The sequence below is a fragment of the Corythoichthys intestinalis genome, chromosome 20 (assembly GCF_030265065.1).
Source record: "Corythoichthys intestinalis isolate RoL2023-P3 chromosome 20, ASM3026506v1, whole genome shotgun sequence".
NCBI classification, from domain to species: Eukaryota; Metazoa; Chordata; class Actinopteri; order Syngnathiformes; family Syngnathidae; genus Corythoichthys; species Corythoichthys intestinalis.
In genome coordinates this window covers 24,818,288-24,842,588 of record NC_080414.1, presented here as the reverse complement: position 1 = coordinate 24,842,588, position 24,301 = coordinate 24,818,288, and the positions used below count along the sequence as shown (strand labels likewise).

Below are 24,301 nucleotides of genomic sequence, written 5' to 3'. Positions count from 1 at the left end.
GAAAAGAGGGAAAACATTTTATTTTTCTGGCTTTCTATCGTAGGTGGTCGACTCCAGGCTGGTATCAGTGTTTGATGCCAGGGAGCTGGAGCTGGTTATTGCCGGAACTGTAGAGATTGACCTCAGTGACTGGAGAAGCAATACAGAGTATAGAGGAGGTGCATGCTTTTTCCTGACAATTTCCGATGTTGTTTTTTTCCCCCAAAGTTAATAATGTTTCCAAGGAGTCAGGGACTGTCTATTTTCTAAAGTACACCTCTTTTAACTGCCACACATTAGGTTACCATGACGGCCACATCGTAATGCGATGGTTCTGGGCTGCTGTTGAGCGTTTCAACAATGAGCAGCGTCTGCGCCTCCTCCAGTTCGTAACCGGGACATCAAGTGTACCGTACGAAGGCTTTGCCGCCCTGCGCGGATCGAACGGCATGCGACGCTTCTGCATTGAGAAGTGGGGCAAAGTGACCTCTCTACCCAGGTAATCATCAAGTCTTATCTACTCTTTATTATGTACCTCCATGAAGTTTGGCCCACCATCAGATGCAAATTTATATAAAAATGATGTCAATCATTTGTGCTACGTTTGTGCTGTTTTTTGCTGGTAAAAGTTTAGTTTGTGCTGCTACCGTTTTTTAAGTTATTTACATTTCTTATAAAGGTCATTCTGAGGTCAACCACCATTTAGATTAAAAATGGCTAAAAATGGTATCCATCGTTTCTGCTTTGTTTGTGCTGTAAAAAGTTTTGTTTGTGCTGCATCGTTATTGAGATGCAGTGGTACGTATCTCTACTTACGAAATTAATCGGTTCTGGAAGTAGTTTCGTAACCTGAAAATGTTCTAAGTAGAGACGCGTTTTCCATGTAAATGTCCATATGCGTTCCAAGCAAGGGCGTAGGTTTGCATAGGGACATAACACTATCAACTTTTCAGGATGCTGAAATTGTCCCCACCAACTTTTAAGCAACCCTATTTGCAGAAAATAGTGGCTTCAGTTATATAGGTCATTTAGATTGTCTTCCCATACGTTGTAAGAAGAATTGACCCGACCATTATTAAGTGAATTACAGTACTTTCATTATGTTCAGACTTACATTGACCCCTTTTCACTTGCTGAATGTGCCAGTCCATTTTATTCCCCTCAAATGCACGTTTGATTGGCTGATGACTTGACCCCCCCCCCCCCACACACACACACACATACACAGATTCACAGCCCAATAGAAATACAACATTCCGCCTCCTCCGACCCCTTTAAAGACAAGGGATATTAGAAGTTTTATTTCCCGCCAGCAAAAGCCAATGTAAGTAATGTAAAAAGATGTCAATGTTATGGATGCGGGGAACACACCACTAATTTTGATACTGAAAGTCCGCCCTGCATCAGTTAGCATTACATTAATCTGTGTGAATTTCTCAAACTCAAGGAGGAAGCTGCGTTGAGAGAAATATCCTCCTGTATGTTTTCTACTGTTAACGTTAATCAAACTGGAAGAAATGTAGTGAACTAAGGATTACCCCTTTATAGATGGATTATAGAATTGAGGATTAACAAGTTTGTATTTCTTATATATGTTAATATAATTTGTGTTCAAATATTGCAATTTAAATTTGCTAATAAAGTCCAGACATTTATTCTGGAAGTTTTCAAAATGTTTCTTTTGCAGTTTTTGAAGACAAAGGTTTGGATCGAACGGTGTATCACCTGAACCAATACACAGGAAAGTTAGTAGCAGTCAATACAGATTTAATTTGCCTTGATCATTTAGCCTATCAATTAATTAGGTTCATATTGGAGAGAAATGTAGCCCTGACCCTCGTTCGTTCCCTCAGTCTGTTTGGTCTTATAAATGTCCCGTCCCCAGCAAAAAAAAGTGTATATGCAGGTTATGCTGTTATATCGTCCCTACCAATGTTGAGATCAAACCTACGCCCTTGGTTCCAAGCCCCCCCGAATTCAGATAATGCATAAAATTGGATCAAAACATGTAACTAATATGTGTTACAATTAAAATATTGCACAATAAACAGAACCTTAGTTGTGCATAATGTAAAAAAACAAGAATAGAATAAAGAATAAAAGCTAATACACTCATGTAAAGCTGTCAGAACACGAGGGGCAAATGAAAAGGATGCTAGGATACAGACATACAGTAGTGGTCCCTCTTCGCCAATTGGATGCCATGAATGCTAGGCAACAGCCAATGGCAGAGCAGCTATAAGTATGTTACGTTCAGTAAACTCTGGGAGCTGCGAGTACAAGCCATACTATATTTTTGCCCTGTCCTGAAATGTCTTTTGTAACAAGGAGCAATATTTTCCCCTTGAGGCGTTTCTTAACCTGAAAATTCTGTATGTAGAGACGTTTGTTAGGAGAGGTTCCACTGTATTGAGATATTAATTTCAAGTGATGATGTCACGCAGCCCCATTTTTTGCAAAATGGACCCGAATTGTGGCATTTTTTAATGCTGTAAAAATTTTCCTTTGTGCTGCTCTCGTTATATAGATATTAATTTCGAGTGATGACGTCAATCGCAGCCCCTCCGTCGTGTCTGACGGAGCGTACCAACTCCTCAATAACAGAGGGGTAGCCCAACAACTAGCATAAACATAACACAAACGACTGGCGCCCCCCATTTTGCAGTAAATGGGGGGGCTGCGAGTCACCTCATCACTCGAAATAAATATCTCAAGCCCCTCCATTTACTGCAAAATCGACATGAAGGGGTGCTATTTGTTTGTGCTACGTTTGCGCTAGCTGCGGGAGTTGGAAAACAGAAAACTGCGGGAGACATCATCACTCGATATTAATATCTCAGTATCTATAAAATGAGAGCAGCACAAACGAATTTTTTTTACAGCACAAACGAATGGCACTATTTCAGGTACATAAAGGGCCGTGTGACGTCACTCGAAATTAGTATATCAATATCTCAAAAACGATGGCAGCACAAACGATTGACACAATTTTTAACCATTTTTCATCAAAAGGGGGGGCAGATTGACCTATAAAAGAATTGTTGATCTCAAAAACGATAGCAGCACAAACAAAAATGTTTTCCAGCACAAACAAGCACAATCTAGGACAAACGAATGACATATTTTTTCTATAAATTTGCATCTGATGGAGGGCCAAATTCATAGAGGTTTATTATGTTCGTTCAAAATGTTTTGATAATGTTGAAATGAGTGTTGTTTTCATCAACGATGACATTCAGGAAAATATTTCGGCTACAAACAATTTTTTTCACGACGATCACGTTACGATGACGCACTGAAAACGTGTCTTGGGAGACTAAAACATAGTGTGATATTTTCTTATTGTATGTGTAGTTAGCACACATTTAGCAGTGTTTGGTCGTGTCAATCATGTGATGTGTTGCGCCAAACCCTCTTTATCTTGGCTAAATATGCCATGTTGCTTTAGCCTTTGAAGGTCTGTGCCGAGTGATCATCACACACAGAGGCGTAGCAAGAGTCCCCAGGGGCCCCAGGCAACATGGGGCCGTGTGCAAGTAAGGGGGACAGTTGGACTTGGAGCAATAGCATATTTAATAAAAGTCTAATAAGGCCCCGCTCATATAGAGCGCTTTTTAGGACACTCAAAGTGCCCTCCTCCCCATTCACTCCACACTCAGTGGATGTAAGCTTCTATTGTAACCACAGCTGCCCTGGGGGAGACTGACACTTTCTGAAAAAATTCCCAGATGAAAATGTGTGTGTATGTTGATTCTAAACACTGATTTTATGTTCTAGGTAACATCTTAATGTATGAAGAAACGCTAGCATGCTGCAATGCTGTTAGCGAATGCTACAACAAGTCAAGGCAGTTAACTGGTTTAGGACATAAAAATACTACTACTACTACATTAGGACATAAAACTACAGTAACATAGTACACTCACCGCTGTCTTGCTTCCTTTTCTCCTCTTTGTTTTTTTTTTCACTTCCAGAAGGATAACTTCTCTTCATTTTGCCAATTAAAAAAAGGCCAGATCGCCGCCCAATCTCACTTTGAGTCACGTGTGACACACATACATACTCGCGCATTATAATGAACACAAAGGTGGGGGGGTGCGAGTGCGTGCTTCGTGCGTTCATCTGGGCCATAAAAGTGGCGAAAACTAAGCACTTTACACACTTGACTCATATGGATGTACTTACATCCGTTCATGGATGCACACATAATGACACATTTTAACAGGTGGCCATCCTCTGCTCGAAATGCACACCTTACGCCTATCTCGCTCCCAGAATACGCACCGCTTGTGACGTAGGACAACAACAGGACTGGTTGCTATGGGAACGCACGCATACCCAAGGAACCTTGCTACAAGGAGTATTAGAATTGCTAATAAAATTGTTTAGGATTATTTTAGATGCATCTATGTTATATTTTTCTTATGGAGTATTCGACGAGGAACGCGATAGACCCATTAATAGACCTTTTTGGAAAAATCACCATTTCTTTAAGTAGTCACATGAATAATGATGTGGCCTGTGAAAATCAACATGAAACAACTCGGCAAAGAGTTTCCAGAGAGTACTTGGTGAGTCACTCGTTAAACAATCATGTGGTATAAATAGCTGATTGGACTTTCTTAAACATGTATAATCTACGTGACATGGTTAGGACTCATTAGGATTGATAACAGAATCATTAGTTAATCTGCCAATTAATTCCATGGCATTGAAACTCTCACTACACTTGTCGCTGCAACAGTGCAGTAAAGCTGCGTGTGCTAAAACTGTTGGCCCTCTGGGGGCCCCTGCTGGCTGGGGTCCTAGGCAATTGCCTGGCCTGCCTAATGGGACGCATTGCCTCTGATCGCACACTAAACTTGTAGCATTAGCATAGCGTTATCGTTAGCATTAGCACGGTGACTCGGTCTCTTTTTAAACACTTGGAAAACATTTTATTTACATACAGTTCGTGGCGTCCAAGTGAGTGTAATTAATTGCAAATAATGTTAGGTTTTCCTGCTGAGTGTGTATTATCATCATCATAAAAATGGTGATGTCCTTATAGACTCTACATGGACTAAAACTTTTGAAGTTTATAGACGAAAACATTTTGAGAATTGTCGACTTAAACTAGATGAAATTTGTGTTTTCGTCGACTAAAACTAGACGAAGACGAACACATTTTGAAATAACTAAAATGTGACTAAGACTAATAAGTATTTTCTACCAAAAGAGGAAGACTAAGACGAAAATTAAAATGGCTGCCAAAAACAACACTGGTTGAAATGATTTTTTGTTGTTGTTGTTGCAAACTAAGTATTTCTTAGTTATTATTATCTCAGCTACGAATCACAAACATCTTTCCTCTGCCACTTTCTCAGGGCCCATACCTGTTTTAACCGTCTCGACTTGCCTCCCTATCCTTCGTACACGATGTTGTACGACAAGCTGCTGACGGCTGTGGAGGAAACAAGCACATTCGGTCTGGAGTGAGACGCGTCAAGCAATCGACGAGGGCAAACGTCCTCTTGGAACATTGAGCGGGGGCGTCACACGACGGGACGCATCCTGGATTCTGCCATCGCGCAGACTTAGCAAAGATGTCGGTGACGTGGATGTACGTAATGTAAAATGAATGTTATGGTACTGTGTAGTAGTCTCACGTTTGAGGGTCTTTGCGACAGGAAGCAGCTCGCATCAGTGTTAGGGGGATGTAAAATGGTTTTAATTATTAAACAAAACGCCAAAATGCACGTACCCAGACGCAAATAGCAACAAATATAGCTTCTATATAAAAAAAAAAAAATCAACAACTTAACATCTTGTTTAGAATGCCACTTTTAAGTTTTCTTTTATGAATTCTTAGTTCTGTTACTTAAATATTGAAAAGCAGTTGAAAGCGAATGAAATGTGATTAGATACGTACTGTATATCAGTTACCATGACAAAATAATGTGTTACATGCTCAGGTACATGACTGGACATGGCTATTTAAAAAAATGGACGCCAAAGAAACAATCACACCTGGTATTTAATGTAGGATTTCTTGAAAGCCAAGACTTGGGAGTGACCAGTGCAAGTTTACAATCAAATCTTCAATGATATATTAATATAACAGTAAATAAAAACATATTATCTATTATATAATTTAGATTTAGAGTTAATGAAAGCACTTCAATTGACCAAGAACGAGGTAATTATATTTGACAAAAATCTTAATCGTTGTGAGTCTGGAAAGATAAGCCACCAATATACAAAGAATTTAAGGAAGCCATTTTCCCTCTTGTTATGCAATTTTGATAAGTTGGAATACTTTTAAAGCATTTTACAATGGGTTATGGCAGTATTGTAATCATTTAGGGCGCTTTCACACTAGCACTGTTTGGTCTGTTTCGAATGGACCAGAGTTCTTTTTCGCAGATTGTCCACTTCGTTTTGTAAATGTGAACGCGCAAATGACCAAACAAATGAACTCTGATCCGCTCAAAATTCGTGGGTCTCGGTCCGCTTTAAGCGCACCCTGCTTTGCTTGTGAATGCTCCAGGCTGTGGCGCTACACGCAGGGCAGCCTTGGAAGCGCAAGTACAGCGCGCATGCTATTCAAAATCAACAATGGCAAGATGACAGACTATTAAACATGGCCAAATGTGTGTTGCTGCGCTAAAGCAGATCTTTTTGGTACACAGAATCGGGTTCTAATGTGGCGCTGTGTTTTGCATCCTGTTCCTGAACGGACTGTGTGAGTGTGACAATGGCTAAGACAGGCGGACCCTCTGGGGGCGGCCGTTTTATGAGTCTCACTCTCCTGGAAGCGGCGACAATTTTGTTCAAAAAGATACGAAAGTGAGAGCTATCGCGCCTTTGTGACTTGGGGTACCACGCAGTTCCGTATCGTGGTTTAATTTCCCCCTATGCATTTTTTATATACTCCAGTTCGCTCGGCATAGAGTCGGGAGGGAGCGACCCGGCCGCTGGCCGAGCGATAGGGTTGGGCATCAAGAATTGATGGGATCTGGGACTAACACTCAGGCTCTCCCGGAACCGTTCAAATTTTTAAAATTTCGATTCCAGGTTTCGATGCCCTGACCGCAGACCGGAAAAAAATAGCTGCGGAACACCACGAAGAAGCAGCCACATAAAGACTAGCTCTGTTATGAGCAAATCTAATGAAGTAGCTAATTTAGCATTGCAGAATAACGTGTTGCTTCGCTTTACATAAATGAAAACAAAGTAACAGAATAAACACACCGAACTATCAGACCCTCTGTTAAAACGTGCAAACGTATAGATTTTGTTTTATCAAGGGTTCCCAATGATGTGTAGTGCAGAAGAGGTGTGTAGCGTCTGTACACCTCAAGGATTCTTTTCCAACTAAAGTATTAAGTTCTTTTTGCCTGCTGCGTCCAGTAAGTCACCACTAGGGGAAGCCAAGTGTACATAGCAAAACCAAAGAAAAACTGTGGTTACAATAGTGAAATCTTGTGGACGGATAAACAATATAAGTTTAGAAAGAAATCAAATTTAAAAATTACCATATTTTTGGTAAGTTTAAGTCACACCTGAGTATAAGTCGCACCAGCCCAAAAATGCACAACAAAGAGGAAAAAAAAACATAATTCGCACTTGAGTATAAGTCGCATTTTTTAGGGAAATTCACTTGATAAAATCCAACACATAGGAGAAATATGTCATCTTGAAAGGCAATTTAAAATAGAAATACAATAGAGAACAACATGCTGAATAAGTGTACTGTATGATAATGTTGCGTGATGCATGAACAACGAAATGCGAACGTGGCCGGTATGTTAACGTAACATAGCTATTAAGCGTTATTCAGATAACTATAGCATAAAGAACATGCTAACAAGTTTACCAAACCATCAGTGCCACTCCAAAACACAGAAATAACATTTGAAATGATATAATAATGTATTATTAATTTCACACATAAGTTGCTCCAGAGTATAAGTCGCATACCCAGCCTAAACTATGAAAAAATACTGCGACCTATAGTCAGAAAATACGGTAGTAAATTCAAGATCAAGGGACAGAACACTCGCCGCATGTCAGCCCTTAACTAACTTGTAGAAATACCACTTAAAACAAACAATGCAATAAATGCCTCCAGCATAAGACACTCTAAAACATAGGCAAAAGAATATTGTAAATGTTTTCTCCGTGAGCTTTAGAAAAATAAACATCTTTGTGAAAGTGCACTCCTGTAGAAAGAAACCATCATATTCAAGTTAAAGATAGCCCCGTGAGAAAATCGTACCCAATATAATTGAAAGTTTGTATAATTAAAAAAAAAAAATAATCGAGAAGACATTAATATAAACCATACAATTTTTTTGACCACCTACTAAAGCAGTGGTGTCAAACCGATTCCACAAAGGGCCACAATGGGTCCTGGTCCTTGTTCCAACAGATCCGGCATAGACGGTTCAACCAATTAGGTTTCTGCTAAAATAGGCAGCACCTGACTGTAATCAACTGATTGCACTTGTAAGACACCTGATTGGTGAAAAGGTATTCATCTCGTTTGGCTGGAATTAAATCCAGTACCCACTGCGGCCCTTTGAGGACCGGTTTGACACATGTGTACTAAAGCATCGGAATCGTTTAGAACCGGAATCGAAACCGTTCAAATTCAAACGATGCCCAACCCTGCCGAGCGGCGATTTAATTTATGCTACATTACGTGCACGCTCCCTCCCAGGAGGGAGATATTTCCTCCTCTATTTGTCCAATCAATGAGTGCGCCTTTCGTCCACTTGATGATACTCGGAAAATTCGGTTGGTGCAGTGTGAAAGCTAAACCTTTCAACAAGTCATTAGCAAGTGTTGTAGCGAGGTAGCTCTCCAACCGGACCCTTGTCCTCTTTGTCTAATGTGAAAGCGTCCTTAAGTAATGAAGAGGAAGAACAAATCCCAATTAAAAAAGACCTAATGTCAAGCAAGTCTGTTTTCAAAGAGAAAACAATTATTATTTTTATCATTTTTGACTTGCTAATGCCAGGTTTTCCTTTGGAAGTTCCTGTTGCATGTGTGTTTTAGGGCAGAAAAAATACCAACCTCGAGTAAACTAATTCTAATAAAATACTCTCTAATAAAGTAGCTTCCTTAAGTAGCTGACCTCTTTTCATACATAGCTCTAATTTAAAATTTGAATGCATTTAAATGATACACAGATGATTAAAAAAAAATAAAAAATAAAAAAGTCCTTCACACCCAAGAGGGTAAATATGATTCTGTTGCAAATACTTTTTTTGCTACCAATTTTTTTTGTACTGTTATTTCTACGGTATTCTTATTCAAGGAGTTTACTTGAAGCTTGCTCCGAATGTTGAGTTTATTCACAATTTTTTTACTACAACAGCCTGCCTTCATTTTGAAGCCTTTACATTTTGATATTTATGGCTTTTTTTATTATTAATGTAGCTCACTTGTTATGATCTGTTTTTGTCCATTCAAACCATCCACAAATTCTTCCGTTTGACAGCTAATTTGTCGGGTTTTTCACCTCATTAATGCGCGGCACGTAACAAGCAAGTTTCTCGTGTTTTTGATAGTTTGACAACAAATTCTTTGTTTTTCCACAAACGTTATTGATATGAATACTGATATTTAATGGTGGTAAATATTACCCTTTTGAAAATATTAAAATACGCTTTTGGAAAGGAGTGGTTTGTCAATGTTGCAAATGGTGGTGTCAGGTCATGTTTTGCAGGGGGCTGAATACTGAGGCATGCATTTTGTGTGTACATTTATTTTCGTGCTATTTACATATGTAGATAAATGTTTAAAAGTACAGTTTTATTTATTTTAACTAAATGCTCAGGCAGTCCCTTCAAAACCACAATTTCACTGTCTATGAATCTGTTAATTTGCTGAAATTGACAACCGGTATGTTGTATGACGTGACAGTGTTGGCACTGTTGTCTAAATTATGATTAAAAAAATATGTGAAAAGCATGAGCTTGTGTTGTTGTTTTTTTTTTTTTAAACAGTCGTCATGAAATGATGAAAAGTTTGCAGATACTTTTCATGACTCTGTATTACAGCGCTTACAAGGAACTCAAAGACTCCAGTTGCTTTCACGTTTTTATTTTTTTCTATTCTTATACAATTTTATACATAATATACTAATTTATACAAGAATTCACATATTGACAAGTCTTATTTGATAAATGGAGCAACAGCATCTAGGCAGCATGCTGTGCAGATGCAGGAAAACAAAAAATCCATACTCTGACATAAAATCTGTGTTTAAAGAAAAATACACTTAATCAAAAGCCTCTTTTTTACTTTTCAGACACAAAAATGCACTCCAAAAAACAAAAAAAAATCTCAAACTTGAAGATGATGCATTCAGTACTGAAAAGTCACCCCACACAAGCAACACATGATCAGAAAAAAAAAACACACAAAAGAGTATCACGAGCATCAACTCAGCAGAAAAAGCTTTGATATGTGACTTGATATGTTCTGATAAGACATAAAATAAAATGTGAATGTGCTGCTACTTATTTGTTCACATTTTCAGTTAAAGGCCTTTAAAATACCGCCACCGCCACTGAGAACACTTATAAACCCATGCGTTTTTGCACTTTTTGTCTCTTTGATAAGTTGAGACAAAAATCCCTGAAAGCTGATCTGAGGTGATCACTGTGCAACTGAATGGCCGTGAAGTGGAGGACCAAAAAAAAAAAGGAAAAAAGCGCTGATTCTGGTATCCAATCATGTGGCTTCCACTCAATATCACAGATGCTGCCAGTCGATGGCAACCAGCGTCTGATTGGCCTCTTGAGCATGACCTATAACTTCAGCAATGCCGTGCTGACGCCACAGGCGTTCGATCTTCCTGTAACGCTCCATGCATAAATGGAGGGGATTTCCACGCCTTAACAAATGGATACAAAAAGTCAAAAATCGAAGTATAAGTCATAACCATAGGCAAATATTGAGAGGGGATAGTGGCCGAAAAATGTCATTGTGTGTAACTGACTTTCCTATAAATTAATTTAAAGGGGAAGATCAGAGTTTTTGAAATCAGGCTTAATCTTAGAGTTAGCGGGGGTATAATTAGTCGGTGGAGATGAGTTCAACAAATTGACAAGTTTGTTAGTTTCAAGGCTCCGGAGTGGCTAAGCTAGCACGAGTCAATGGTGCCTGCTTAGCATACCAATAAAAAACAAAACATACACACGAGAATCACCGATGACCTGTGCAATCACATTGCATTTTTTTGTTCATTTCATTCGAGTTTTTTGTTTTATTGCTTTACAACTTTTATAGACAATATTTTACCGTAAAAGTCTTAATTTTAAAATCATATATAGGAAAGTCAATTACATGCAATGACACTTTTTGGCCACCAGGGGTTCCCATAGTTGTCCTTAACAGGAAGCAGCTGGATTCAGCCATGTTAGATGAGTTATGGCATATTCATAGTTGCCACTACAGGGGAGTACATTCACCCAAATATTTAAAACTAAATGCAAACAATTTCAAAACAAACCATGACAACGCCACTCTAAACAAATCCTTGAAGCAGCAAAATTTGATTCAAAGCTTTTTTTCCTCATCAAATTACACCGGTTAATTGACTAATAATTTCAGCACTAATTATATATACACACATACACATAAAATATATATACAGTGGTACCTTTACATACGAAGTTAATTTGTTCCAGGACCTTGTTTGTAAGTCGAAATGGTCCTATGTTGAGCAGGATTTTCCCATAAGAATTATACATTATAATTCCATTAATTCCTTCCACAGCCTGAAAATCTACACTAAATTCTCAATAAATATTGATGTTACTATTGCAAATATCAATTACAAAGAGCAGAACAAATACATTATAAAAATCGGAATAATAATATAATAATAGCAATCATAATAATACCTGTAATAATGTAACAAACCAGGTTCTAATGTGGCGAATGTGTTTGCGTGGTGTACCTGAATGCATCGCGTGGCTGACTTGATAGTGAGCCTTTTTAGTTTCACTTTCACTTTGTTTACTTGCTGCGGGGGACACTAGGCAAAGGTTGATGAAAAAAATAATTAGAAACCTGACCAAGCCTCCGATTTCTTTGGCGATGTTACCACAATAATAATTGCCACCTAACTTATAGAGAATGGCAAACGGAGGAGGACCGTCACAGACCGTCTACGTCTGTATTGTTGAGCGAACAATGTCACGGATGCGCACCCCTCGCTCATATTTTTCTATCATATCTATCTTCATTTCAATGGTAACGGTAAGCATCACCTTTTCCCCCTTTTTTTTTCACCACCTGGACTAACATTGTTAGAACCCATGTTGATTTCTCTATCAAGAAAATCTGCCATGCGTTCGTCTTGCGGGAGAACAAAAACTGCGGTGCTGTCATTGATCGTCGTATTTAGAGCATGTCTTCGGATTTACAAACAAATGGCGAGTCAAATTTTACGTCGGATATCGAAAAGATCGTGTGTCGAAGCTATCGTATGTCAAGGCACCACTGTATAAGTAGTTATTTTATTGCTGACACTGCGTTTCGGGCTCATCAACATGTTTTGCCCCCCCGTCACACAAAAGTCAAACTCCACCTATGGTATTAACATCAACACTTACTTGAGGCCCTGATCTGTCTCGCCGTAGTCATCCAGGTATGGAGGTGGGTAGAAGCAGCCCTTTGTTTTACCTGCCACAAACAACACCTGACTCTCTCTTACCCTGAAAATAAACATTATACATGTCATTTGCAATAAAGTCCATGGACCAAAATGATGTCATGTTACCGCAGGAAGAGGCCAAGGCCTGCGCCACAAAAAAACGTGTGTGCGGTGCAGGCGCCGACATCCTCGCCGTCCACTTCAATTTGACAGCAGTAACTCTGAGAGCACAGCATGGTGCCACACACTAGACACAGAGTGGGAGCGCGCGACTTGTCTCCACCTGACCAAGGGCATCTGTACACAGTACACAAGTAACTAACACGTTGGTATTGGGACATTTGAATATGAATGCCATTTGTACTGACGTAAAGCTGGACGCCTGGTTAATAAGGACGCTGTAATCTTCAGGCAGGTCGATCAGTCGGTTTGACTCTCGGGGAAACCTGTTCACTCCACCCTCTTGTAATGTCTGACTGACGGAAGAATGACAGCACCAACTGCACCCAAACACACACACAGATAGTTTGACCCTCAGGCCTTGTCGGATTTTAAATCTTTTCCAGTGGGGCAAATAAGTATTTAGTCAACCACCAATTGTGCAAGTTCTCCTACTTGAAAAGATTAGAAAGGCCTGTAATTGTCAACATGGGTAAACCTCAACCATGAGAGACAGAATGTGGAAAAAAAAACAAAATCACATTGTTTGATTTTTAAAGAATTTATTTCCAAATTAGAGTGGAAAATAAGTATTTGGTCACCTAAAAACAAGCAAGATTTCTGGCTGTCAAAGATGTCTAACTTCTTCTAACGAGGTCTAACGAGGCTGCACCTGTTACCTGTATTAAAGGCACCTGTTTTAACTCATTATCGGTATAAAAAACACCTGTCCACAACCTCAGTCTGTCACACTCTAACCTCCACGATGGCCAAGACCAAAGAGCTGTCAAAGGACACCAGAGACAAAATTGTGGACCTGCAGCAGGCTGGGAATACTGAATCTGCAATAGGTAAAACACTTGGTGTAAAGAAATCAACTGTGGGAGCAATTATTAGAAAATGGAAGACATACAAGACCACTGATAATCTCCCTCGATCTGGGGCTCCATGCAAGATCTCACCCCGTGGCGTCAAAATGATAACATGAACGGCGAGCAAAAATCCCAGAACCACACGGGGGGACCTAGTGAATGACCTACAGAGAGCTGGGACCACAGAAACAAACGCTACTATCAGGAACACAATGCGCTGCCAGGGCCTCAAATCCTGCACTGTCAGACGGGTCCCCCTGCTGAAGAAAGTACACGTCCAGGCCCGTCTGCTGTTCGCTAAAGAGCATTTGGATGATCCAGAAGAGGACTGGGAGAATGTGTTATGGTTAGATGAAACCAAAATAGAACTTTTTGGTAGAAACACAGGTTCTCGTGTTTGGAGGAGAAAGAATACTGAATTGCATCCAAAGTACACCATACCCACTGTGAAGCATGGGGGTGGAAACATCATGCTTTGGGGCTGTTTTTCTGCAAAGGGACCAGGACGACTGATCTGTGTAAAGGAAAGAATGAATGGGGCCATGTATCGAGAGATTTTGAGTGAAAATCTCCTTCCATCAGCAAGGGCATTGAAGATGAGATGTGGCTGGGTCTTTCAGCATAACAATGATCCCAAACACACAGCCAGGGCAACAAAGGAGTGGCTTCGTAAGAAGCATATCAAGGTCCTGGAGTGGCCAAGCCAGTCTCCAGATCTCAACCCCATAGAAAATCTGTGGAGGGAGTTGAAAGTCCATGTTGCTCAACAACAGCCCAAAACATCACTGCTCTAGAGGAGATCTGCATGGAGGAATGAGCCAAAATACCAGCAACAGTGTGTGAAAAGCTTGTGAAGAGTTACAGAAAACGTTTGGCCTCAGTTATTGCCAACAAAGGGTACATAACAAAGTATTGAGATGAACTTTTGGTATTGACCAAATACTTATTTTCCGCCATGATTTGCAAATAAATTCTTTAAAAATCAAACAATGAGATTTTCTGTTTTCCACATTCTGTCTTCCATGGTTGAGGTTTACCAATGTTGACAATTACAGGCCTCTCTAATATTTTCAAGTGGGAGAACTTGCACAATTAGTGGTTGACTAAATACTTCTTTGCCCCACTGTATGTGTTTGTATGTATTTAACCCTCTTTGAGGAAGATTAGTATTTTTGGACATTTAAACTAATTATTTTTATATGATTTTCCAATGAATAAACTAGATGAGCAATCTGAAACAGCAGACCTTTGCTTAAGGAGCCAAATTCAAAGCAATGTCATATTTCTGAGCTTTGTGGCCTTTGCATCATATCACCTACTCCGCAAATATGAGGTAAATAGGCTAATCCATTATCAAGCTATCAAAAAATTCCTTTTATGTCCTTTGTGACCTTTGACCTCACCACACCAAAATGTAATTCATATTTAGAGCTGCAACATGCCTAAAACAACTTTAAGTTAAATTTTGAAGGTTATTTTAAAAAAATGACATTTACTCGATTAATCCTTTAATTAATCGCCTGATTAATGGATTATAAAAAATAATCATTAGCTGCAGCCCTAGTCCAAAAATAACACTCTGAAGTTTTTAGTTTTTTTTTTTTTTTTTTTAAATTTCATAGTATTTAACTCATTAACTGCCACAGACAATGGTAGGCAAAATATATGGGACATCAGGAGTTGTTAATGAGTTAAATAAGTGCCCTAGAGAAGGTTCTTTCTCAAATTCTAAATGCAAATAATTCAAAATATACTACATATATTAGGGGTGTTACAAAATATCCAAATGGTGATATATCGTTATACTTTGTATCCCAAAAGGTTATCGATATGCTCTTGCCAAGAATCGAGATATAGTTTTAAAAAGGTGTCAATGTTTAAAAAAAAAAAAAAAAAAAAAAAAAAAGGAACCAACAAGTTGCTACCAAAATCTTCCACCATAACAGTGTCTCAGTTAACTCTAAGGCTGCCATTGACGGTGCTCAAAGCCCAATCCATTTAGACTGGGAACATTTATTCATTCGAAACCAGAGCATTCACAGTCATTCTGTCTGATTTTCAGGGCATTTACAGGTTACCTGCTGTTCATTTGAGGGCATTTACAGGTCATTTCCTTTTGAGTTTGAGTTACTGCCTATTTATTTGGGTGATTCCCAAGTCACTTCTTGTTCTGTAACTCAAATTAAACAGGAAGTGACCCATAAAATGCCCCAAAATGAACAGGAAGTAACTGAAAATCAATGGGTAAATAACTTTAAATGTCCCAAAATTACCTCATTGCCTGGCATTGGCTGCCACTGACGGCGATAGACATTCATTCCGTATGAAGTGGGAGGGATGGCAGCGAATGAACGAATATTCATTCACTGCCACCCTCCCAGTTCAAATGGATTGGATGTCTACTAGTGATAAACTCATTCCAATTCATAGCAGAAGCTTGTTTTTCTGTTTAGTTGTTTTAAGAATATCCTAGAATGATTTCCTGACCAATGTATCGATAATCGTTGTATCGCCATATCGTCAGATCATCGTTATCGTGAGCTTTGTTTCGCAAATCGTATTGTGAGGTACCAAAAGGTTCCCGCTCCTAATAAATATGTATCTCTGCATTAGAATAATGGCATCACGCCATAAATAAGGACACTTTAATCGGCCACATGTTCAATTTGGCATGATTATTTTTTGTTAAGTTTCCAATTCAGGTTCAAAGACGGCCTGTCTTACTTTAAATAGTCCATCATGGACTATTAAGCATTACCTGGTAACGAGCGGCTCCAACAGTGCTTGTTGTGTATGGTAGAGCTGCAGCAGGTTGGACGGCAGACTGAGATAGCTACACAGTGCCTCCCATTGCCCAGGTCCTGTATCTACAACATGTACAATATATATTTAATCATGCAAATGTTGACTTTAAAATCTGAGGCATTATCTATGCCTTTAAGTTCTGTCTCTTTTCTTTACTAGAAGAAATGCAAAATGTTTTTTTGCGTAACATGCCATCAAATTAGTTATGAGCATTATGGGTTGCGGATTAACGTTTCTATTAGCTTCTGATCTGAACAACGACACACAAGTAACAAAATATAGCACTATTTATTACCCAACAGGTCAGCTGGTGGTGCTGTAGAGTTTAGGTAGTGAAAAAAGAGGGCGGCGCATCGCAGGAACGGTGAGACGCCAGCTTTAACACAACGCCACAGCTGCCAAGACGCCACTTCTGGCAAAACACTAAAAACAAAGACAGATTGCACTGAATTAGGATTGTATTTTTGGTAGCTAAAACTTTGTTCCAAAACTCTGCATTTAAGTGCTCTTCATTAAAAAAAAAAAAAAAAAAAAAAAAAATAACACATAATAGTCATAATTTTAAAACTCCGCTAACATATTGTTTGCCAAAAACATGGTGGGCCACCAGTTCTCAACCACTAGGCCTTGCCAGTGTATTTGGGTGAAACCCTAAAAATGTATAAGTAATAGTATAAATACATTGAATGCTCCACCTGCTCAAGTGTTTCCTCAGCGTGTTGTACAGATAATATGCAAACTCCTCCTCAACTGAACCCCTACTTTCCTGTTCCATACACACCTCTTCTACAAATAGACAAAACACAGAACAACAGGTGAGAATGCGGCGACAAGGAATATTAAAAACTCACTTATGATATGCTTGCTTGTACAGTACCTATATTTGAAGTGAGCAGGACCTGAACCACGTGAGCAACAGTGATTAAGTGCAGGAGGTGTATGTGAGCAGAGTCGATCGTATGCCGTCCCGATTGGTCTAAACTGTGAACGGATGTGTAGGATAACACGCCGTAAACCTGCAAGGAATGTGAAGTTTCAATTGTGCTTTTGGTGTAATGGACTAAGAGGAACATTTTCAAATATTATGTTGACTTAGAGTGGACGTGTAGTTGATCCAACTCACCAAAAGGTGGAACATGTCAATGTCCAGAATACTTGGAGTGTTTTCTACCTGAGGGTCTGGAACTAGAGCTATAAATAAGACACAAGCACGCACATATAAAAATATGACATCTTTTTTTAAGCACATGGTCCTTCAATTGACATTTTTTCCAAGCCTAATACCGTATTGGCCTGAATATAAGACGGCCCTGATTATAAGACGACCCCCTCTTTTTCAAGACAAGTTGGAAAAAAGACTTTTTAAACACCAAATTAATTTTTACACAGAAAATAATTAAAGTACATCTGAAACAAATGATTATAACAATATATTTGAGAGAAAAGCATGTTATTTTGCCTCATTCAAATCTTAATATCTGAACATTTAAATATGTAAACTAAAGTGCAATCACATTCGTAAATGAATGGCTTCTGGTTTTTGAAATTTAAATGAACCAATCTATTGTGATAAAACAACAAAATTGCAATAACTGCATTATCCATCAAAGTGAAGTCTAACTGTAGTCTTGAAACAAATCTGAATAAGAAAAAAGCATTGCAATAAAATAATGCAAACTGGTTAAACTTGAGAGTAGCTGAGATGTCATGACAGAACATCGTTTCAATTATATCTGGCGCCATCTAGCGTTGTTAATTGGTATAATGTCTAGACTGCAAATATAAGACGACCCCACTTTTTCCAGTGTTATTTCAATGCAAAAAACAGAGTTTTATATTCGGGCCAATACAGTAATTAAAGCATGATGCAGTAAGATGATATGTTTGTACCTGAAAACAATCTGATGAAGTGTTTGTGAACTGCATTCAGCGACGCTGATGTCCAGCAAGCTGAACCGAACCTGGTAATGGCGCTCAAGCAGTCGTCCTGTAACAGCACATTGTTACATTTTTTTTTTTTTTTTTGGTCACAGATTCTAGAACGCATTTAAAAAATACTTTCTAAGAGTAATTGTAATAATACAGACAACAGATAGTGGTATCAAGATAAATTATTTCTTCAGAATTGAAAAACTATCTAAAATGGAGATGATATTGTACCTGTCTGCAGGGTAAACTTCCAAACAAAGGCTTTTCCTCATCCATCAGGAGGCGCTCTATAAGTAATCATTACATTAGTAATCAAAGAATGTGAATGATATAATTTGCAAGACTGATTGCATACCAATTGCTTGAATGGTGTAGGCGCAAGTGGACCAACTGAGCACAGGGACCCTATGGTCCTGCTCATTTGGGTTCGCCTTTAATCCGACCTTATAAGTCGACATACTGAACGTGGTGATCATCTCAATAATACTGCTGGAAAATGGGTTTCTAATGGAGAGAACGCAATCAGAAATAACATTTAGATGCCTATTCAGTATTGTGTGTAAACGGTTCTCGTACAGTGAGGAGAAGAAGTATTTGAACACCCTGCGATTTTGCAGGTTCTCTCACTTAGAAATGATGGACCGGTGTACGGCCATTCCTTACTACGCGGCGAAACGTCCTACACAATGCTAAGCGCACTTGCGCATGCATCCACACGCATGCGCACATCAGTTAGAAGCGGCGAGTACTCACTATTTTTGTTTTTATTTAGTTATCTAGAACCTTTTCACTGCCTCAAAGATACTTTTTGCATGTATTACCCTCTCATACTTTTAACCATTGTGTTTTTTTGTGTTAGCTTTGAAGCAGTTGACCACATTAGTCACGTAGTGTATTTAAACCGTTCTTATTTGATATAACTTCATTTAAATATTTTCTGCAGGCATGCTTTTATTACGTTATTCCTGTATGCATCTAAACAAAACAAGTTTAGAGCGCACAGTAGTACTTTGGGTGTTAAATTCGACTAATGTAAGACGTTTCGCCGATGTAGGAGATTTTGGCAGAACACCGGTTTGAAACTTTCAGGGTAGGTGCATGTCCACTGTGAGAGAATCTAAAGGGAAAACAATCCAGGAATCTGTTAGTCGCTTTTAAAAAGTCCAATGAATAAGTGGAGTGGAGGTGGACTTTTTTAGTCTGACTTTTTGACCTGTTAGAGGCTGTTAGCTGCATAACACCTGTCCACACCATACAATCAGGAAGACTCCAATTCCTAACATGGTCAAGACCAAAGAGCTGTCCAAAGACAGAATTGTAGACCTCTACAAGGCTTGACAGGGTTACGAGGCAATTGCCAAGCAGCTTGGTAATATAAGAGCCGTTGGAGCAATAATTAGGAAATGGAAGAAGCTAAACATCACTGTCAATCTCCATCGGACTGGGGCTCCATGCAAGATGTACCTCATAGGGTCTCAATGATCCTAAACATGGTGAGGAATCAGCTAAGAATGACACAAGAGGAGCTGGTCAAGGACCTGAAAGGAGCTGGGACCATCATTTCCAAGGTTACTGTTGGTAATACACTAAGATGTCATGGTTTAAAATCATGCATTGTACAGAAGGTTTCCCGGCTTAAACCAGCACATGTCCAGGCCCGTTTTTGGATGATCCAGTGGAGCCATGGGAGAAAGTCAAGTGGTCATATGAGATGAAAATGGAACTTTTTGGTCTGAATTCCACTCATAGTGTTTGGAGGAAGATGAATGATGAGTTCCACCCCAAGAACACCATCCCTACTGCGAAGCAATGGGGTGGTAGTCTCATGTTTTGGGGGTGTTTTTCTGCTTATGGGACTAAACGACTGCACTGTTTTAAGGTGAGGAGGACCAGGGTCATGTATTGTAAGATTATGGGGAATAACCTCCTTCCCTCAGTTAGAGCATTGAAAATGGGTCGTTACTGGGACTTCCATCATGACAATGGCTTAAGGCAGACAGCCAGGATAACCAAGGAGTGGCTTCGTAAAAAGCATATTAAGGTTCTGGAGGGGCCTAGCCAGTCTCCAGACCTAAACCAAATAGAAAATCTTTGGAGGAAGCTCAAACTGTGTGTTTCTCAGTGACAGCCCAGAAACTTGATTGATCTAGAGAAGATCTGTGTGAAGCAGTGGTGCAAAATCCCTAATTGTAATCAAAGGCTACTGTACCAAATATTAACATTGATTTTCTCAGGTGTTCAAATACTTATTTACAGCAGTATAACACAAATAAATTGTTCAAAAATCATTCACTAATACTTCTGGATTTTTTTTTTGTCACTCACAGCGAAGAAGCACTTACCATGGAAATTTCAAACCTTCCCATCATTTCTAAGTGGGAGAACTTCCAAAATCGCAGTGTGATCAAATACTTATTTTCCTCACTGTAAAGGGTAAATGCATGCTCACTCACAGTGGGGTGAAATCGAGTCGGAATCCTTCAGGAACTGGAGGTTCCACCTCTTCTGCTTCACCTAAGAAAAAAAATTAAAGAAACTCAACAGCTTCAGTACACACACTTAATACTATAATACTATCAGATAGTGATGTAATGAGGTGTGCCGAGCCTTCGAAGCATGTGTCGAGTAATGAAGGGACGTTTCCGTGAAATGCTTTATTTAAGGGAGGGTCTGAACACAATGACGTCTGAAACCTCGCTGCCCAGCTGTACCACATGATTGCTTCAGGGAGTGCTTTAGATTTTGCAGCTACAGTGTATAATAAACACCTCTGGCTACAATCAAAATGTAGTTGTCTGAAGGAGAGTTGCGATCAGGTGAGAGTTTGGGTAGTTTGGAGAGTAAAAGGTTTAGGAGTAAGGAGAGAAAGAGTGGTACAGTAGTTTATAGGATGGAGCCAGCAAGAAAGAGGCCTTCCTCTGTGTGGAAAAATGAATGAACCCCCACCAGCCTCCCCTTTCCTGTACATCAATGTTCAAGTTACAATTTTAATGTCCTCCGCCTGATTACGTTCATGCCAAAAAAAAAAAACAAAAAAAAAACTGTGCACAACCTGTCATATTATGATAATACCATTTGGGGTATCATTTTCATCCATACACATAACACACTAGTTATTACAGTAATCCCTTGCTAATTCACGGCTCAACTTTCGCAGTCATTGCATCGCAGATTTTTTAATCTTGTTTTAAGTATCTTGTTATAGGAATAAGAGTTCAAAATACATATCTATTTACACGTGATTTTAAACTACGTATTTATGTACACTTACACACCCACCCACACACGTATCATAAGAGAGAATGAATGTACAGTATGTATCACATATATTATTTATACATCATTTTATGCATTTATATATTATTACTTAATGTTCTAATGATAACATATGTTTTTATAGGATTTTACATAAACTTATTGATATTATGCACAAAAAAAAAAAAAGTTAAAAATAGTGTTGCACCGATACCATTTTTTGGGCCCGATACCGATACAGATACCTGGCTGTGCAGTATCGGCCGATACCGATACCATTCTGATACCACTCTGTTAGCAAAAAAAAAAAAATACATACATACATAAATATATATATATATATATATATGTATGTACGTACAGTATAAGGGATGCAACAATACAGTTAAGTCACGGTTCGGTACGATTTTCGATACAATTCAATAAATTTAATGCTCTGAAACAGAAAATATAACTTTTTTTTTTTTTTAAATTATTTGCTAACAAGCAAAAATAACAGTGCCATCATATAAACAAGCATTTTAGTGCATAATATTTATGTGCCAACTTCTTACTGATCCGAAGAAATTTTTGTATATAAGTGCTGAGAAAAATCTTTACTGTTTGTAAAGTGGGGCACACTGTTGATTGCTGCAGCTCTCTTAGCAACTATATTTACCATATAAGTAAAACATCCTGTTTGTGGTCCGGGTCCATCTGTAACATGTACTTAATTAACAGTATTTGCAGCATTATCTATAGTCACTTGTATGGATTGATTTGGCCTGCTTAACTTCCATTCAGTCATGGCGGTTTCTATTTCATCAATGTCGTCGTCGGCGGCTTTTATATGGACTACGCGTCGCTCTGGGCTCACGCAGCTAATGGCATGGGATCTAACATAGGACATCTAGGTTGCTATTTGATGATATCTAGTGTGTGCGCTGCGCCGCTTGAGTGTTTTCTGGCCACAGAAGTCACTTCTGCTCAATACTGCACAACATATGACAATCGACTTTCATAAACAGGACGAGTTTGAAGTACGGCGCTCTTAATTTGCCACTCATTGTTCATCATGAAACCATGAGTTTGCTTAGTCTCCCACGGTCTTAATCTTTCTGATCCCATCAGTGCTACAATAGCAAGCGTTTGCTTACGCATGCTAATTGTTTGTGAATGCCATGTTTGATAAGCAGCGAAACATCGCGGATATGCGTTATAGTGTACATCCGTAATATTGAAGACAAAGGTGTAAATTTCGTTTGGCAGTGTCAAGACAAAGACATACAGATGTAATGATTTGGGAAGTTAGCTCACATTGGGAGGACAGTATATTTGCGTTCAAGTGATGACAGTAGATGGTATCGGCGCCCTAAATGTTGGTACTCGTCGACACCGATACCACCAATTCGGGCCGGATCGGCACCCCCTGCCAATACTGGTATCGGTATCGGTGCAACTTTAGTTAAAAATGGGGAGGAGTGTGACCCTATTTCACGGTTTTTCAATTTATGCAGTTGGTTGCGGTCCCCATTAAACGCGATAAGTGAGGAATCACTGAATATGCATACAGTATGTCATAATCTATGTACATAGAGGATTTGGACAAACAATACTTAAATTGCTTCCTTCCTAACACACACACACACAAAAAAAATCAACAAATCACTCATGTGGTTGAGAGACAACAGACTGTGATCATACACTTAACCAGTAGAGGGTACCGTGCTCACACGAAGCTTCCAGAAATGAACTCTTTCTCGAACCAATTTGCTCAAGTGCTTCAATGCCTCACGAGGCTTCTGATAGTATCAGCCACAACACTAACAGAACACTGTAAAAATAAATTATTAAGTAACTTATTAAGTATTTCTTACTCCTTTTATCAGCTTGCATGATGACGCTTGTAGACCATACTGAGTATATTGAACTTGAACTGATAAGTTGTGTGAATTTAGCCGGATTCCCCATGCTTTTAAAAGAGTATGCTGGCAACTGGGCAGTCAGCCAGGGTGCTTAGCTCAGTGGTCCGCCGTTGGCGGACTGTGACCCATTTCCCTTTGGAGCAAAATATATATTTACGTAAATTTAATTGCAGTTTACTTTGGAGAGTTCAAACTACTTAACTCCAAGTCCAGAACAAATGTGTTTTCTTGAGTTTTCCATCAAAAATTGAAATTTCAAGTTCTGCCATTTCATTTTTTATAGAGTGTATACTAAACCAACTCAAAGTCTAAAAGACAACTCACCACTTGAAGGCTTTTTATGGGAGTGGTGCAACGCTGCTATCTTCTCATTTGTTGACTTGAGCCACACAGCCAGACTGGGGTGATTAAGACTGTAAGACAAGTACAGAGAGAGACGATTAAGAGAGACGATTATGTTCAGTGCATTGTGAATGAAGTTCTAATAGACAGTGCAGTATGTATTCTTTGCTTAACTATCAGTTATGATTGACATGAAAAGGCCCTGCACGTACCCGCGGTCAGGTGGTTGCGTATGTGGCAGCAGAGGGATGACTGTATTACTCAGACATTCGCACAGAGGACAAAGAAACTCTCCATTCTCCACATCATAGCTGGTGTGACCTCGTAAACGCTGCTGTCGTCTCTGCTCCTTCAACTGCACTGCCTCAAAGTACCTTATCACAAAAATGAGTGTTAGCATT

At 39.1% G+C, this 24,301-nt stretch overlaps 2 protein-coding genes across 4 annotated transcripts in view; one reads left to right on the top strand and one right to left on the bottom strand.

Moving 5' to 3' along the window:
* The window catches only part of LOC130908435 (E3 ubiquitin-protein ligase HECW1-like), a 110,796-nt gene extending 100,215 nt beyond the window's left edge, over positions 1-10,581 (top strand). For 2 of the 3 annotated variants that reach the window (XM_057823852.1, XM_057823853.1), the window contains 3 exons: positions 44-158; positions 280-478; positions 5,346-10,581. In XM_057823852.1, the coding sequence (XP_057679835.1) occupies positions 44-158; positions 280-478; positions 5,346-5,457 (426 nt within the window). In that variant the 3' untranslated portion in view covers positions 5,458-10,581. The remainder of the gene's footprint in view (positions 1-43; positions 159-279; positions 479-5,345) is intronic. The other variant, XM_057823854.1, reaches the window with a different exon arrangement.
* Positions 10,057-24,301, bottom strand: part of ubr2 (ubiquitin protein ligase E3 component n-recognin 2) — a 40,186-nt gene continuing 25,941 nt past the window's right edge. The window contains exons 32-46 of the mRNA XM_057823851.1: positions 24,113-24,274; positions 23,883-23,971; positions 20,853-20,913; positions 18,755-18,903; positions 18,631-18,686; positions 18,361-18,457; positions 17,594-17,661; positions 17,348-17,486; positions 17,166-17,256; positions 16,766-16,893; positions 16,424-16,532; positions 13,003-13,134; positions 12,761-12,931; positions 12,594-12,695; positions 10,057-10,867 (exon numbers count right to left, since the gene is read on the bottom strand). Coding sequence (XP_057679834.1) covers positions 10,726-10,867; positions 12,594-12,695; positions 12,761-12,931; positions 13,003-13,134; positions 16,424-16,532; positions 16,766-16,893; positions 17,166-17,256; positions 17,348-17,486; positions 17,594-17,661; positions 18,361-18,457; positions 18,631-18,686; positions 18,755-18,903; positions 20,853-20,913; positions 23,883-23,971; positions 24,113-24,274 — 1,696 coding nt within the window. The 3' untranslated portion in view covers positions 10,057-10,725. The remainder of the gene's footprint in view (positions 10,868-12,593; positions 12,696-12,760; positions 12,932-13,002; positions 13,135-16,423; positions 16,533-16,765; positions 16,894-17,165; positions 17,257-17,347; positions 17,487-17,593; positions 17,662-18,360; positions 18,458-18,630; positions 18,687-18,754; positions 18,904-20,852; positions 20,914-23,882; positions 23,972-24,112; positions 24,275-24,301) is intronic.